The following is a 16,645-nucleotide window of genomic DNA, read 5'->3' as shown; positions in this document are numbered from 1 at the left end:
CACATTTGCTGAAACATAACTGTCATGGTCCTGAGTCTGAGGACTCAGTGTTTTGTGTTTCCTTATGCTTTTGTTCATTCCGAGTGTGTATTCTGTTGTTATTTTGCCATTTGTTAGGTTTCTGTTCCTTGCCTGCCTGCTCCCACTTCTCTGTGTTCCCTCTGTCTGTCCATGGTGTTCTTGTGTCTGCTCATGAGTCTGCCTGTCAAGTTCAGTGTCCTGTCTGGTTCTCTGTGTCTGTTAGTTTCCTGTTTTATTCTGAAAGTTCATGTCTCATGTCAGTGTGTTCAGTTTTACCTCTCCCCTGTCTCGTTAGCCTAATTGCTCCCAGCTGTGTCTCCCTCCTGTGGCCCATTCCCTGATTACTCCCCGTGTATTTAAGCCCTGTGTTTTCCTGTGCTCTCTGTCGTGTTGTACTGTCACGGCTGCGCAGCAGTGAATTGAGAAAAGGATCCAAAATGCAGGCACTGGCTGGGGTGCGAGTGAATGTTTATTTACAGAGGTGATAAGGTGACAAAAACAGGAGGAGCAGAGCGGGGAGAAAACAAACCTAAACTGGGGAAAACTAAAGAACTCAACTTAAACCAAACACGCACGGGAGGAGGAACAAAATGCACAAAGAAAGATGGCGGAGGGATGCAGACTGAACACCGGGTTACACAGAATGATGCAGACGGACATGGAGTTAAACAGACGACGCGACAGAGAGCACAGGAAAACACAGGGCTTAAATACACGGGGAGTAATCAGGGAATGGGCCACAGGAGGGAGACACAGCTGGGAGCAATTAGGCTAACGAGACAGGGGAGAGGTAAAACTGAACACACTGACATGAGACATGAACTTTCAGAATAAAACAGGAAACTAACAGACACAGAGAACCAGACAGGACACTGAACTTGACAGGCAGACTCATGAGCAGACACAATAACACCATGGACAGACAGAGGGAACACAGAGAAGTGGGAGAAGGCAGGCAAAGAACAGAAACCTAACAAATGGCAAAATAACAACAGAATACACACTCGGAATGAACAAAAGCATAAGGAAACACAAAACACTGAGTCCTCAGACTCAGGACCATGACAATAACCTCCAGATACAAACATATTAACTCTAACAGCTGGCCCTGTGGTCACTGTGTATATATACTGAGAGGATCTGATTCAGTTCAGTGTGTTTGGTTTTAGTCAACAGTGAGCTCGCTCTGGTGGAACCATCTGGTATTACAACCCAACGAGAAATGAGACAATTTCAATAATAAATCACTAACAATGATAATTATAATAATAACAAAAACAATAATTTCATTGGCCTGTTTTTATGTTGTTACACTTGCATCCTGTGACGTACGAGATCTATTTTAAAATATGGTTACTCACATGTAAGTGCTTGCTTGGGTATGCTCCAGAATATTTATCAGATCTCTTACAGTACAGTGTCTCACACCCCTCGGTGAGGTTGTTACTAATTGCAGAGTCCCGACTAACACATACAACTGACTCGTACAACTGAGCGAGCATTCTCAGTTTTTAGTGTCTTGCTGTTCAGATATGTCACTTACCTCACTCACTAACAGTATTTAAGAGCAGGTTTAAAACATGGCTCTTTTCAAATGAGTCTTTTTATTGATTTTTTTAGTTTTATTTTTATTTGTCATTAGATAGCACTTAACACTTCATTTGTATCTTTGCATCTTTAATTTGTAGATTATCGTTTTATGAATTGATTTTGATATATTTACATGCTGTACATCACTTTGGTGTTTGCTGTTTAGATGTGCTGAATAAAATGAGTTGACTAAATACTTTAATCAGTTCACAAATTGTTTTTGTGAATTTTACGAAGTTTAGCTTATTGTCCATATCCACATTTTTTTCCTATTATATGTATGTGTTTTTGACGTATTTATCATTTATATGCCTCTAACTTTTAAAATGGTTCATTTTTGAATGCATATTTTAAAACTGATTTACTTAAGGCAGGGTGTCAAACATAAAGCCCAGATGCCAGACTCGACCACACTCCACTCAGGCCCACCGGAAGCTTTTGAAAGTGTAAAGGAAGACACATTTTGGGCTTTTAACTGTGATTTCATATTTTACAGCTTTTCAAAGACCTCCCCGTGGCTATTCGTACACATTCCTAAACAACTGCAAAGCACACTCTGCAACTGTTTCTAACAGTTGACTGGTTTTGCAATGAGTACACATAAAAAGGTTTATTAACAGAAAGTGTCTGTGACCTAGCAGAAATTTTTCTGTAATTTACAAATTCTTACAAACTTAAGCTAAAAAAAAGTCACAGTGAGAGATTTTGTTTCATTATCTAAAGGAGAATTTCTTTAACGTTTTTATATTAAGATATCACAGAGATTTAAATGTGTCTGACCCCCCCTCCCATCTCTGATTTATGGTATAAATTTGGTCCAAATACATGCAGAAAACATATTAGTGTAAAAGATTTATATTAAAATAATAGCAATGTCAATTTATTCATATACGATTAATACTTATAAAAATAAAACCTATAAATAGTCCTTTTTTGCCTACATTGTTTAATCATTGACTTCAAGATTAAAAGTGACTCAGTGAATTAAATGTTTGTTTTTCTGCCATGACCGGCTTTTGTTTCTTTACCTGCATACCTGAGGTGTTAGGAATGCTGACATCACTTAGACAAATATCGCCTTCATTCATTACCTAATTAGGAAATGAAAAATGTTTCATTGGTAGCCTCATTCTTTTTCTCATCATCACAACTTTGATTCTGTCAAGCTGTAAATGTTTATTTTTAGTTTTATTATTTGTAACTTTTCTGGTAAAAACGAGCTTCCGTACATCCGTCTCTCCGTTTGACGGAAGGTCCCGCGAGAGAAGTCGATCTCAGGTGAGTCACGGCCCGTTTCGAGTTGAGTCAGCGGTGCAGGCGCGATGCAGGCGGAAGCAGCATCACCATATTTGGAGTCAAACGAGGGACATGTGGAGGCGGGGCGCAGTTTCTCACCAGCACAGAGAGGCTCGTGCAGATGAACCTTGGTGTCGCTTAACCAGGAGACGGAAGAGGAGGAACAGGAGGAGGTGAAAAAGTGGAAGGAAAGGTGACAAAAAGTTAGTCTTGTTTTTGTCCGTCTTCGCGCGCACAAACTGCAGTTTTGTTTTTCTTTTGTTAAAACTTTTTTAACAATTGTTTTAACCTGTTTTATACCTAAAACGAACGGGAAACGCGCGTGCACCTTCCGACAGGTGTGTTTGAGTTCCTGTTTACGTTGCACCAGTTAAAATGTGAGACGTACACTGGCTTACCGAAGCCGTGGACACGAAATGTAACTTTTAACGTTAAATCGGAGTAGGTTTTCACGGTTTTGACATGTTCACACCATTTTTTTTGTGTGAATTTGTACTTGTTCTATCAGAGAGTGGGGTTCAAACACCTTTTAAATGATAAGCCAGTTAATCGATATCAGACTCGTCAAAGAGTCACGAAACGTTTGTTTTTAGTTGCTGGAAATTATTTAACGTGAACTAATTTTAACTTCTGTTTATCAAAGTAAAGCTTAAAATTACTTCCTTCTTACTTTTGTTAATGTTGTGCTAATGGGATTTTCAGACTAATTAATCGATCAGTTGTTGATTGGCTAATAAGTCATTAATTAGCAGAAAGTTAACTCAAAGTTCGTGGCTGTTTGCTGTTTTGTGGCACATTTTTAAACATGTCATTCCTGCCTTTCTGTTGAGTCTTTGATTCAACGCTTGCATATTAGATGTGTTTTCATTGTGTTTAATTCAGCTGGTATAAAGGATTAATTGGCAGGTATCAGTACAATACTTCCAGCTTGTCTCTCTAGCCACTTTAACAGATACCAGGCTGGACTCCTTTTTGCCATAAGTTCCTTGTGGCACAGATTCAAGGAGGACATTTAGCTTCACACAGTTGGTGCAGATTTATTTGGCTGCACATCCCAAAGGTGCTCTGTTAGATGGAGATCTGGTAATTGTGCAGACCATCTGAGTACAGTAAGTTGGAATGAAAGAAGTTTGAGATGATTTAAGCTTTGTAACACAGTGTGTTTTCCTGCTGGAAGCAGCCATCGTCATAAAAGGATGGACATGGTCAGGTAAGCTGTAGTGTTTACATGATGCTCATTGGATTATAAGGGGCCCAAAGTGTGCCAAGCAAGCTGTGCCCCATACCAAATCACACCATTAGGAGCCTAAACTGTTGATATAAGGCTGGATGGGTCCACGCTTTCCTGTTGTTCACCCCATATTCCGACCGTACCATCGAAAAGTAGCCTCAGATTCCCGTTCTTAGCTGACAGGAGCGGTGCCCTGTGTGGTTTTCTGCTGCTGCAGCCTATCTTCTTCAAGGTTCCACATGTTGCATGCATTCATAAATGCTAAATGTGTGAAAATCCCAGCAGATCAGCCCATCTTGCATAAACAGCAATGTCACATTCAAAGTCATGAGCAATTTATCAGGTGTACCTAAAAAAAAAGTGGCCAGTGACTGTAAACATTATGTTGCTCTAAAAACAAATGAATCATTAATCAGCTGGTCAGACAAATAAGTCTGATAGAAATGTGACTGTATTTATCAGTTCCAGCACATTAATGAGGTTATTTATGTGTTTTCTATAACACTATATTACAATATTACGTATTTGTGTTACTTTTATTTGTTTAAACGATGGTAAGTTTACTCATTTGACATTTCAGTGAGTACATAGGCTGTTATGAAGCCTGCTCTTCTCACAGTGTGACCATTGGTTCTGTTTTAAATCCTTGTGACTGAATTTTGTGCTTTTTTTTGGCTAAACACATTCTCTGGTGAGTGAAAGATGAAAATATTCTTTATCTTACTATCTCAGTGAGGTAAGTTGGGCGCTTTGCAGCAGTGTAAAACTCGTGTGTCCTGGGTTAATGAATCAGCTCTAACTTGGTGAAATTGAATTCTCATGCCTGTAACTCGATTAGACTTCGTTTCTGCTGCTCTGTAAACAGGATGTAGCTTGGTAGCTGAGCAGAGGCCACTTTTCTGCCAGTTCAGGGCAGAAAGTGGAGCTTTTGACACAATGACGCTAAAATGAAACCAAACGGGAGCAGAAAAGCAAATAAAGGTTCATTCAGGGCAGAGCAGCTGATGGTGGGCAGCAGGAGTTGTGTTTGGGACAAAGTATGAAAAGGTAGTTATTTGGATTTTTCTGTATTTGCTGTTCGTAGGGACACAGTTACTCTTTTTTTTTTTTCTTTAGGGTTTTTGTTTTTCGCAACATGATTGGTTCCCTAAAAGTATCAGGGGTGTGGGATGTTCAACTGGATGCTTAAATCTTACTGGTTGGTGACAGAAGTGCTACACAGTTAAATGTATTCTATAAACACAGTTATCATTTCAAATATGTTACAGTGCCACCAGCTGCTAACTGGGGCTGGGGACCTAGAAACTGCAATGACAGCTGTAGTCACTTTATAGAATCACTTTATTGTATTATATTCAACTTTTTCTACTTTACTACTTTTTTTTCTAAAAAAAAGTTCAACTTTTCAAGCTTAAAACTAACTAATTATCATTTAGCATCTTTCATACAGCTGTGAACAGTTTATTTTCATGGAAACGTCTTGCCTGAGTAATTCTGTCGGGTGAGACTGGTTAGAAAACATTCACATGGCGATGCTCACACACAGGTGATGTCAGACATGCACTCCTGTGTGAAGTGTTGGTAGAAAGGCAACACACTCAGGAGGAATTTATCAGCAGTGGGTTTACAAGTGCACATTTTACTTTAGAAGTCGATGAATAAATCCTTATAATTTCAAATAACATGTAAGTCAGTATCAAACTATGAACTTGGATTCATTGAATAGTCATGTTTGTTTCTAATGCTGGCCCAGTTTTTATGTTTTTAAACTGAAGTTTAATGATCATTTTGTTATTTGTCAAACCACGCCTTGCTTCTTGAACGAGGAAGGGCGTGGGAGGTTTATCAGCAGATACTGATCCTGAAGGTGAAGACTTGAAATGGCGGTGTCTGTCCCAGGTGGCATGCTGTCAGAACGTGTCAGCAGCTGTGGGTTCACACACTGTGTTTGTGTGGGCGTGTTGGCTTTGCAGGGAGTGTCATCCTCAGGTTACTAAAGGCCAAATTCTCTGGAGTCATGTGGGCTTCCGGGTGTAGGTGTGTGTATACCAGTATTACTGACATTGTGTAAGTCTGTCTACAGTCACTCTGTGAGGACTTAATGTCCTAAGAGGGACCAGAATGACTTGCTGTGACCCTGAAATGGATAAACAGAAAAAGGTTGGATGAATGGATGGTAAAGGTCTGCTTTTAAGAGAGTTACATGATAGTGTGCGAGCTGGTATTACCAGTATTTTGGGGACTTGAGTTGTAAGGGAGACCAGAATGAGTACCTGTGTTGTACAACAATGCATTTAAAGATTAATCTGTACTTCTGTGTTGAACACATGTAGATCCTCCACACAAGCAGCTGATAGTGTTGCCAGTGTGACTATTTCAATTTCACCACCAAAGCAAGAACTGGCAGCGGAGTTCATCTTTTTAAGTTGATCCGTGCACTTCCAGTCGATTTGAGAAATGGCAGCAGAAAAAGAAGCAGAGAGAAATTTGTAGTGTCAATACAAGACCGGTTTCTGGGCTGAGGTTATGGAGTAGGTCTAATGAAAAAGTACAATTTTCACTTTATGCAGTTTAGTAAAGATCTGGGCTAATGGTGATGCCGCTAATATAAGACAAACCCACACTGCAGGTGTAGCGTGATACTCAGTGAGTGAAAGGAGAGTTCTTGAAAATCATCGTTGTTCTGAAGATTCAGCTGAAAAACTTTATCTGATGGATGAGAAGGGCAGATGCTGTAAGTTCATCTGATTATTGTTATCTAAACTCTAATGTAATCTGATTCTGACACGCTCAACATGCAATGTCTATCTTAGTTTCTGTTTTTGTAACTTACGTTATTTCACTGCAGATGTACGACGTAGTGAAACTGTTTGGGTTATGTAGGTGTACTAATGCGAGTCTATATAAGATCCTTACTGATAACTCATAACAGAGTTGTAGTTGTAGTTATTTTTTTTACTCATGGTCTTCTTTTTTTCAGGTTTATGCCGGTCACCTGCTTTCTCTGTGACGTCACTGCAAATACTGAAGATCGCTGCTCTGTCGTTAATACCAAATGGTTTGCAGACCAAGGAGCTCAATCGCTGCCGACAGTCGGACTTCTTCATTATTGACACAGAAGCTCACTCTTGTGAGTGATCAAAGAACTCATTAAACTTTTTCACATAAATCAGAGAACTTATTTGCCAAAGACTTCAATGGCAGCATCAGAACTGATCCAGGAAGATGATAAAAACTGCATAGAGGTGATTTCGACAGATCCGCCTTCACCTCCTCAGTCTACGAAGGTGCCCAACCATACTCACCACATCTCCCGGACACCTCATTCTGAGGATGTTCTCGATGGTGACGGCAAAGGCAGGCGCAGAAAAATTACTGAAGTGCTGAAAGAGAACCAGCTGATAAACTCGCTGTGCAACAAGATACAGCAACGCTGCAACTACGACAAGATCACCAAGGAGTCCGACGACCCTCTCCCTAAAGAGTGGTGGAAAACGGGCGTGTCCTTTATCTACGCCTTCTTCGCCCTCGTCTTCAACGCTGTCATAATCGTTATTATCCATGAACGGGTGCCTGACAAATCTGTGATTCCGCCGCTTCCTGACAAGTTCTTCGACTACATTGACAGAGTGCCCTGGGCCTTCAAAGCAACAGAGGCCTGTGGCTTGACTCTCTGTGGATTGTGGCTCGTCCAGTGGCTGGCACTTAAACACAGGTAATACTAAGGATTGAAGGTGTACTAACACTCGTACTGCACCCAAGCCCAATTCCCCTCCCTTATGGAGTAAACGTCAGTGTGATCTTTTAAACTCACATTCTTGCAGAGCACGAGTTTCACAGTGTCATGCATTACGTGGTTTAATTGTAGTTGACGGAGCGTTAGTGAGGCATGCTCCAGTGCATTTAACAATCACTACAGGGATTTTCCGACAGAGAAAGTTTTCCCACATCTCCTGATCGCAAAGGTGTTTTGATCTGTGGCAAAGGCACGTCACTAATTCCTAACTTGTTGTTATTGTCAGCATTTCTGGTTATGCTAGTGAATTATGTTTAATTACCTCGTGGTTGTGTTAGAAACACATAAAATGCTGGGAGTTTTCCATCTTGGGTCCCCACTCTCTGTTGTAGTCAATTTTATTTCTCCCTCAGATTTTTGCAGTACTTAATAAATGGACTGGTTCTTATATACAGTGTTCCCCCAGTTGTCCCCGGGGTTACTTAGTGCTTTGTCTCATTCAGCTGTGAACGGGGTTCAGTTTCTTGCCAAACTGTCCTTTGACACACGGATTGGAATCTCACTGAAAAAACACTTTTATGTTATTGTCTGCAGAGCGATCGTGGCTCGGCGGTGTTTCTTCATGATTGCAACGCTCTACCTGTATCGCTGCATCACCATGTACATCACCACCCTGCCGGTACCTGGAAAACACTTAGAGTGCGCTCCAAAGGTATGTAAAGGTGCACCTAAGTACACTCACCTGTTCACTAGTCGCCCTTCTTCAGTTAAAGATCGTTTGTCCTGTCCATGCAGCTCTACGACAATGTGACGGAGAAAATGTGGCGGATTATCCGGATGGTCTCAGGAGGAGGTAAAACTAGATTTATAAAATATGTACAGTAAGTGTTTAGTATTTGGCTTGTAGCTGAACACTGACTCACAGGAAACACTAGTGTATTCAAGCACCGGACACTGCTGCATTGCACTGTGGCATACACAGCGGAGATTAGGGCATCTGAGATTGATCATCAGTGGGTTTTATTCATGCAGAAGGAGTACTGATGTAACATTTATGCTCACTCACACCAGGGAGCCTCGTTCCCACCACCAACAATTATCAACATTAGCTAAGGTTACATTAGAAAACGAGTCCACTCAACATTAATGTGCAGAGTTTCTTTAAAAGTTCTGCATCGTTCTTAATCACATGAAATGAATGAATATAATATAATTATTTAACGGGGCAGCACGGTGGCACGGTGGTTAGCACTGTTGCCGCACAGCAAGAAGGTCCTGAGCTCAATTCCACCATCAGGCCGGGGTCTTTCTGTGTGGAGTTTGCATGTTCTCCCCGTGTCTGCGTGGGTTCTCTCCGGGTACTCCGGCTTCCTCCCACCGTTCAAAGACATGCAGCTTGTGGGGATAGGTTAACTGGATAATCCAAATTGTCACTAGGTGTGAATGTGCGAGTGAATGTGAGCGCGAATGGTTGTCTGTCCCTGTGTGTTAGCCCTGCGACAGACTGGCGACCTGTCCAGGGTGTACCCCGCCTCTCGCCCTATGACAGCTGGGATAGGCTCCAGCGCCCCCCGTGACCCTGAAAAGGATAAGCGGAAGCGAATGGATGGATGTGATAATTATTTAACATAAAACGCTGCATTTCTTTGTGTCTTCAGGTTTGAATGTGACCGGCTCTCACATCTTGTGTGGAGACTATTTGTACAGCGGTCACACCATCATGCTGAGGCTGTCCTACCTCTTCATCAAGGAGTGTGAGTAACCACACACCTATTTATTTTTACATGATCACACACATTGATATGCAACTTATCACGAATAAACTCTTAACTTCACATTACCCTGATTTTACTACTTAGCCGTAGTATTAAACTAATTTGTGCATGTTGCTTTATTAGTATTCCCTGTTTGTGTTCAGACTGCCCGCCCAGGTTCTGGTGGTATCGTTGGTTCTGCTTTTTCCTGAGCATATTTGGACTCATCTGCATCCTCCTCGGCCATGAACACTACAGCATCGATGTGGTGGTTGCATACTTTGTCGTCAACTGGACCTTCCGGTGGTACTACGCCATGCTGGAATCACATGTGAGTAGACACACACTGAGTTATGGCCTCGTAACACCATCTCCTGGCTTTATTCAGTGTTCTGGGGTTTTAGGATTCTTTCAGCTGCTTCAATTAGTCAGACAAGACCAGATGAAAACATACAATCTCATTTTTAAACCAACACACCTCCATAACAAATAGAGAAGCAGCAGCAGCATGATGGGCAGGCAACAAAATGTTAGTCATGAAGCACGAAACACTTGCAGGAATAACGAAAGCATTTGAAATGGAGGAATCAATTTAAATGAGAAGGCCGATAGGACATAGTATATATAATTTGTTATACATTTTTGTATACACTTTTTGTTTGGAATGTGTTTGTGTTGGGCCATCTTGTTTTGGCCTATTGTTATTTCACTGTGTCAGGTATTATTACATTAAGATAAAGATACATAAAGAGTTTTAAACTCATAGCATAGCTGCATCTACTAAAAATCTCGGACAAGTTCAAATCTGAGTGACTTCAAAATTGACTGAAAACAACAACTGTTTCTTCTTTTCTAACTTGTGGTGCTCTGTCAGGTACACAATCAGGAACCCAACAAGTACCTGACTAGAACCTGGTGGAACCGGATCTTCAAATTCCTGGAAGGGAACGTCAAGGCTACTGTTCCCGTTGAGTTTGGGTGGCCAGTGCCCATCCCTACTACCTCATGCAGACGGAGATACAGTATAGTGGACAGGTATGATAATTAAGTGAGGACAAAGAGGAGGGGAGATAAGTCACCTGATGACAGCAGCATCTGTCCTCCCTGACTCCTGAAGAGGACGGATGGACAGAGGTGGACATGAGACTCTACCTTCAGGTTATTTATTGGAATCAGCATTTTTTGTACTGAGGACTCACAGGAGGAAGAGACGGTGCGTTTACATTATTAGCTCTTGCTCTTTATCAGAAACAACATTTTTAATGTCTTCAGCATCCATGACGTAAACCTGCCAACAAGAAAAGACACTATTTTTTTGTAAGCTAGTCTGAGAGTGGTGCCAAAGCTAAACTTCTAAGCTGTGTTGTATTTTTCAGTCTGGATTGTTGCTAACTGTGTTAATTATATCTTTGGGATATACTTAAGGAAAATGAAGCTGCACATACAAATGGTAAAAAAAGACTAAATCTAAACTAGCCGTGTTGTTGTTTCTGGATGTGCAACCTAACACAAAATAAACTAAACCCTTAAGTATTACAGTTCCTTCTGGCTGTGGTGGTTTAAAGTGGTTTGACTTCAAATTCTCAGTGCTAGCTCCAGGTGGGTCCTCATCAGTGTCAATTAATTTGTTTTTGTAGCTTTATGTTCTTGATTGTTGTTGTTGTTGTTGTTTAAGTTATATTTTCAAGTCTTAATGTTAAGTGTTAAGGCACTGAGTTAATAGTGGGTGTTTTTTGTTTTTTAAATGCCATATCAATCAGTGAAAGAAAACCTTACTGCAAACTTTGATTCTACCTAATGTACCTAGCATTAATAATGAAGGTCGTTGTGCCAGAAAGCTCCACAGTTTTATAAACATGTTTCTTCACATTTTTCCAATGTTGACTTGAACACACTGCCACAATCACACGTTTGCTTTGATAATAAAAGACTTATTTTGAGCACAGAACTGTTTACTATGGTTAAATATTTCTGTTTTAAAGATGAACTACTACATACAATTCACATATACATCTTCTCTGGAGGAAAAAAAAGCTCCTGTCTCTTTAAGACCCACATCCTTAAATGTCCACTTTCTTTTGGCCAACTGTTTGTCAGCTGTATTTTTTCTTTTCTTCTGTCACCTTAAATAAACTGTAGGTTACTCGTGAAAATGCTGCAAAACTGAACAAAAGAAGCCTCAGACGTGTCAAAAAGGTGAAAGTAAATTCCATGTGAATGCTTGTCATTTCAATTTTTATCATGTTTTCATCCAGATTTGGCTTAGGACTTGTTCTAAAAAGTTTTGTTATATTTATTTATTCTCTGTAAGTCACAAAACCAGGATTGCAGTATCAGGAAGAACTGAGTTGTTGTGTTGTGATATCAGTGTTAATTGTTCTGACCGTCATGGCTTTTAAGTTAAAATAAAAACTTAATAATATGCGAACTAGGCAGTTATCAGCTGTAAAGTCATAAATCTTTCAGGAAAAGATTGCAGAGGTTGTTTGTTTAGTGACATTATTGTTTAGCGTGTAACGATCATAACTTAAGATAAAGATTTATGATTGGAAAATACGAATGAAAGTGTATTGATGAATGTTCACCATCATCCACGTAAGGAAATCTCAGAAAGTTTATTCCTTCTGACAAAGCGTTTCTCTCACTGAAAACACTACGTCCACTTTTTGGGACAAATTAAACTACTTAACAGTTCAAGCTGAGATAAAAAGTAGGTAAGTTGAGCAGTCATTTCATAAGGATTCAAGTCATTTTCTCAGTGGGTTTCAATTAAAAAAAATCTGAGGATTTATTTTAATTTTGACTATTTTAAAGTTTTGGGTAGCACCAATAAGCCTGCATACACAATAACGATACTGCTACATGCCCATAGTGGTGTTGTTTGGTCTGTTCGTGCTGTTGACATACTGATAAACTACATTTAGTTAGGTGCTATGATGATTAACCTAAGATATACCACCACTCCTCATCGTGTAGGAGGAGTTCACAGCCAAAGAATCAAACACGCAGACAGAAAAGTCACGCATGCTGTTTTATTACATTGTAGTTGTTTGTCATTGTCTGATTATCCCCCCCTCTTCAGAGCTCTCATCCAGCATTCAGAGTCCAGCTGCAGTAAACAAACAGAAAAGATTTGTATGTATTTCACAGAAAATAGTTTTACACACGTGGTTAAAATCTCAGCTTTTATGAGATTATTCACAGTAATTATTTCATACTAAACCCCAGTGTATCACTTTTATAGTTTAAAGAAACTTTAGGTTAATTATTAACACTTCTCTGCAGCGCCCCCTGGTGTGTAAATGCCAGTGTTTATTATTCGTTTCCATGTACAGGCAGGTGCTCACTGACTGAAAGCAAACTCAGTATAACGCAAAACAATTGTAAAATTAAAATAATTTAAAACCAACTGATGTATGTAATTAATAATAGTGTCATAAAAATCTTATTTAAATATTATTTGTTTATTTGGCCATTAAATATATTTATTTAAAAATAACTGCAGCTCACTTCCCAAATGTCTCAAAAACTGTTAAATATATAAAACTGAAAGTTTTAGTGGGAGAATCAGGATCTGTACATTAAAAAAGTCTCAGTGTAGGCAAGTTAAAATATTCCCATAAAACTCCATATCTGAGCACACACTGATAAAATAAATACATTTATTATTTAAAAGGGAAATAAAACACTGTTCTATTTTATTCTTATATTTTTGTGTATTACATTTTTTGAATTTTTGGCATATATTCACTCACATTAATTCCAAAATCCTTCAAATATCATCATGTCCTATATTTATGAATATGACTGGACTGTCAGTGACAGATATTTAAAAAAACCCGACCTGGAAGTGCTTCCTGATATCTGCTGGCTCTGCTTCCTCTTCCTTTTACCCTGAAGATTAAAAAAAGAAGCAGAAGCTTTCAGGCACAGACATGCAAAGGGAGAATTTCTGATAAATAAAATGAACATACGTAATTGTCCCGGGCAGACCATCCAGGGTAGAGCTGCATGTGGAGGAGTCTCTCTTTCTGCGCCAGGTCGTAATATTTGGACTGCTCGGAGTGGGACAGAGCGTGCCACTGAGGAACAGAGACAGGAAGTGCTTATTAAACAAACTCAGAGTTGCATAAATCAAACATCAAACATTAAAAATGGTGAAAAGGGCTACATCAGCCAGCAACCAAAGAAACCCTTTGAAACTGTGTTTGTGTTGCCCTGCTCCTGCGTCACTCTGACATCATCAGGCTTCTCACCCTGCGGCCCAGGATGCGGTTGATGGCGGCGCTCTCTCTCTCCTGGCCTTCCTGCAGCACTTTGTGTCTCATCTCCTTCATGTAGAGCATGAAGGCGTTCAGAGGCTTCTTCACAGGCTGCCTGCTGCCGAGGGCGAGAGGCACGAGCGCACAGAGTTCATTCACACCACTGGTTTCCATCAGAAGCACTGCTCAACTTTAGTAACCCACCACAAACTCACCTGAAGGCACTGTTGCTGTGGTAACAGGTGTGCTGCCCGGACTGGGCGGAGACCTGCTGGGCAGCAGCAGCGCTGATTGGCTGGCTGTACAGAGAGGAAGAGGGGAAGTGTCTGTCGCTGTAGAGGAGGAGAGGAACGAGAGGATGGACGGACTGCAGAGAGACAAGGAGAGAGGCTCAAACATTTAGTTTAAAAAAAGAAATTGAACGATTACAAATCCGAAAAAGTTTATTTTAAATAATTTATTGTACTATTAATTTATTTATAGTTGAGAAAATGGATGGTTTAATTTAAATGGCAGGTAACAGGATGTTCACTAGTATAATGAATACATTTATTTCCTTTTGTGTATTATCGGTGCTTCACTCCCAGCTTCCTCGAGGCTGCTGATCTCTGCCCAGCAATTTCCTGGTGTCTCAGTCTTGATCGTAATAGAAACAGAAAGCAGCAGCTTGTAGCTTTTTCCCATGTGCCTGATGTGTTGAACACACTGTGTTCAACACATCAGGCACATGAAAACAGCCTGGGGACAGTGGACCCCGAGCCTGGACTGCATTTAACACTGATTCTGTTAGAAAGGGAACATACTGGCTTTAAGGGAAGGTTTCAACACACACACACACACACACACACACACCCATCTCATCAGAAGTGAATCGAGGCCTCATCCTGACAGTGTGAACAGATGGGGATAAAAACACTCACAGTATCAGCAGCAGTGCTTTGAGTCTGTGGCGTGTTATTTTGCCCCCTGCTGGTCGTATTGAGATACTGCTGCTGCTCAGCTGGCCACCAGTCGTACGCCTGCAGTTTAACTGAAACAGAAGAAGGAAACAAATCACTTTCGAATGTTGTCAGAAAATGTATTTTTTGATGGTCTTACTTTTATCTATGTTTATTGATTTTTACCGCCACAGCTCAGCCCTGCAGAGTTTGGATTTAGTCCCATCTCCTGAAATAAGATCAATAATCCACAGTTTACAGTGACTCAGGCAGTCAGAATGAATAAATGTACATTTCATTATCATCTTAGCATGCATTACACTATATATTACAAATGATCATTTACTGGTTATTGCTCTATCATTAATATGTAACTGTCAACACAAAAAGGTAATCAAAGATTTATAAGCGCTTACATTTGATTGACACTTTTACTCTGTTTACTTTCATCTGTTAAAACTGTTTTATTGTTATTTTAGTTACATTTATATTTGCTCTAAAAGTCATTGAGTTGCCATGACTATCTTTATTTACCAAACTGTTATCATTTGTAGATGAAAATCTTTCAAAAGACGACTATGATGAAATTTACCATTCAAAACATAAAAAACATATTTTTTTTACTTTACAATAAAATGAAGGTATATTAATAAGTTTTGTAGAAATTACCTTGTACTTATGTGATATCAATATGACTATTTATGACAATGACTTTACCGTACAACAGTTTTGAGTCCCCAAATAAGGACCAAAGAGCCGGTAATACACCCATGATATCCTTTGATATAATTCAATTAAAAATCCAATAATAACAATAATCACTAGAATGAATACTTACCTCTATGCCGGGCATCTGTCTGTCCTTGACTGTAAGGAGGGAATATACGAAAGAAACCTAAAGTAAAAGTAGATTTAGAGATTTGTGGATAATTCAGATGTTAGCACGGAGAAGAGTGGCAGGACAGTCTTTGAGTGTGATTCATCTCTACTGTAGAGATGAACTCGTGTCCATGATGTTTATAAACCCCTCGACCTCCCCACCCCCCAACAAACAGCTATTTTCTTCCCTCAGGTTCTTCCAGTGCTCTCCTCATAGTTTTCTCTTCTACACCCACAAAACCCCCCAAATGTTCAGATTGTAAACCATCTACAACCTCAATCACCTGAGAGTCAGGGCTGGTTGAGCTCTTTATTCCTGTGGCCATAATACTGTCTTTCATCAGTCTACTTCATAAATCGAAACTGCCAAAACAGGACGAAAAGTATTTCCTTAAGATATTAAACTGTTAGTTTTTCACAGGAAAACAGTTTTGTTTTTTCAATTTCACTCTTTTTTTTTAAATTTACATTTGCAGGCCCTAGAAATGCCCACACAATACGTTCCATTAACAATAAAAAACATTTATATTTAGAACATTTTTGTGCACGAACACTCAGATATAATCCTCTTTTGTATTTCACCACGACCCTTGACTCCTCCCTCTCTGGCACCCCCAGGTTCAGTGTTGGTGTCAGGGGTGAGGATCCCTCTGGCTTTGCTGGCACAACTGTCAGAAGTGTTTTGCTGTGATGTGTCCGATTAAATTATCACCAATAGAAACCATCAAAGGAAATAATGAGGCATATTTTTTTTGTTTTAGAAATATATCCAACACATATTGTTTAAAACAGATTTTAGTGAAAGCACAACTCCCCCCAAAGGCCAAGGGCTAGGTTAAAGCTGATGCCAGCATTGGTAATGTGATAGTGATGTGATAGCGTCGCGTAGTGTATTATTCTTTTTGTGTCACTTGAGATTTTAACATATATTCATGCAG

The 16,645-nt window shown here is 39.9% G+C and overlaps 2 protein-coding genes across 5 annotated transcripts; one reads left to right on the top strand and one right to left on the bottom strand.

The window, feature by feature from the left end:
* The first annotated feature begins 3,001 nt into the window (after positions 1 to 3,001).
* On the top strand, positions 3,002 to 11,889 carry sgms2b (sphingomyelin synthase 2b). 3 transcript variants are annotated; one of them, XM_085447771.1, is made up of 7 exons: positions 3,002 to 3,100; positions 7,119 to 7,853; positions 8,469 to 8,586; positions 8,670 to 8,727; positions 9,533 to 9,628; positions 9,793 to 9,959; positions 10,503 to 11,889. In XM_085447771.1, the coding sequence occupies exons 2-7, from the start codon at positions 7,336 to 7,338 to the stop codon at positions 10,674 to 10,676; spliced, it is 1,131 nt and encodes a 376-aa protein (XP_085303897.1). In that variant the 5' UTR covers positions 3,002 to 3,100; positions 7,119 to 7,335; the 3' UTR covers positions 10,677 to 11,889. The 3 variants fall into 3 exon arrangements, with proteins under 3 accessions (XP_085303897.1, XP_085303890.1, XP_085303904.1); XM_085447764.1 differs by having other exon boundaries at positions 3,002 to 3,110; XM_085447778.1 differs by lacking the exon at positions 3,002 to 3,100 and adding an exon at positions 3,264 to 6,872.
* Positions 11,890 to 12,646: 757 nt separating this feature from the next.
* Positions 12,647 to 15,334, bottom strand: LOC146713397 (lymphoid enhancer-binding factor 1-like). Of its 2 annotated transcripts, none has more exons than XM_085447888.1 (7): positions 15,015 to 15,334; positions 14,811 to 14,920; positions 14,106 to 14,257; positions 13,885 to 14,008; positions 13,603 to 13,710; positions 13,473 to 13,522; positions 12,647 to 12,737 (listed from the first exon to the last, which is right to left on the bottom strand). In XM_085447888.1, the coding sequence occupies exons 1-7, from the start codon at positions 15,052 to 15,054 to the stop codon at positions 12,716 to 12,718; spliced, it is 606 nt and encodes a 201-aa protein (XP_085304014.1). In that variant the 5' UTR covers positions 15,055 to 15,334; the 3' UTR covers positions 12,647 to 12,715. The 2 variants fall into 2 exon arrangements, with proteins under 2 accessions (XP_085304014.1, XP_085304024.1); XM_085447898.1 differs by having other exon boundaries at positions 13,885 to 14,005; positions 15,015 to 15,177.
* Positions 15,335 to 16,645: the final 1,311 nt, after the last annotated feature.

The sequence above is a fragment of the Copadichromis virginalis genome, linkage group LG3 (assembly GCF_057382275.1).
Source record: "Copadichromis virginalis isolate Kocher_CV1m ecotype Utaka linkage group LG3, C_Virginalis_male_GT1.1, whole genome shotgun sequence".
NCBI lineage: Eukaryota > Metazoa > Chordata > Actinopteri > Cichliformes > Cichlidae > Copadichromis > Copadichromis virginalis.
Note: the sequence above shows the minus strand (reverse complement) of the source record. Positions and strands in the feature narration are given on the sequence as shown.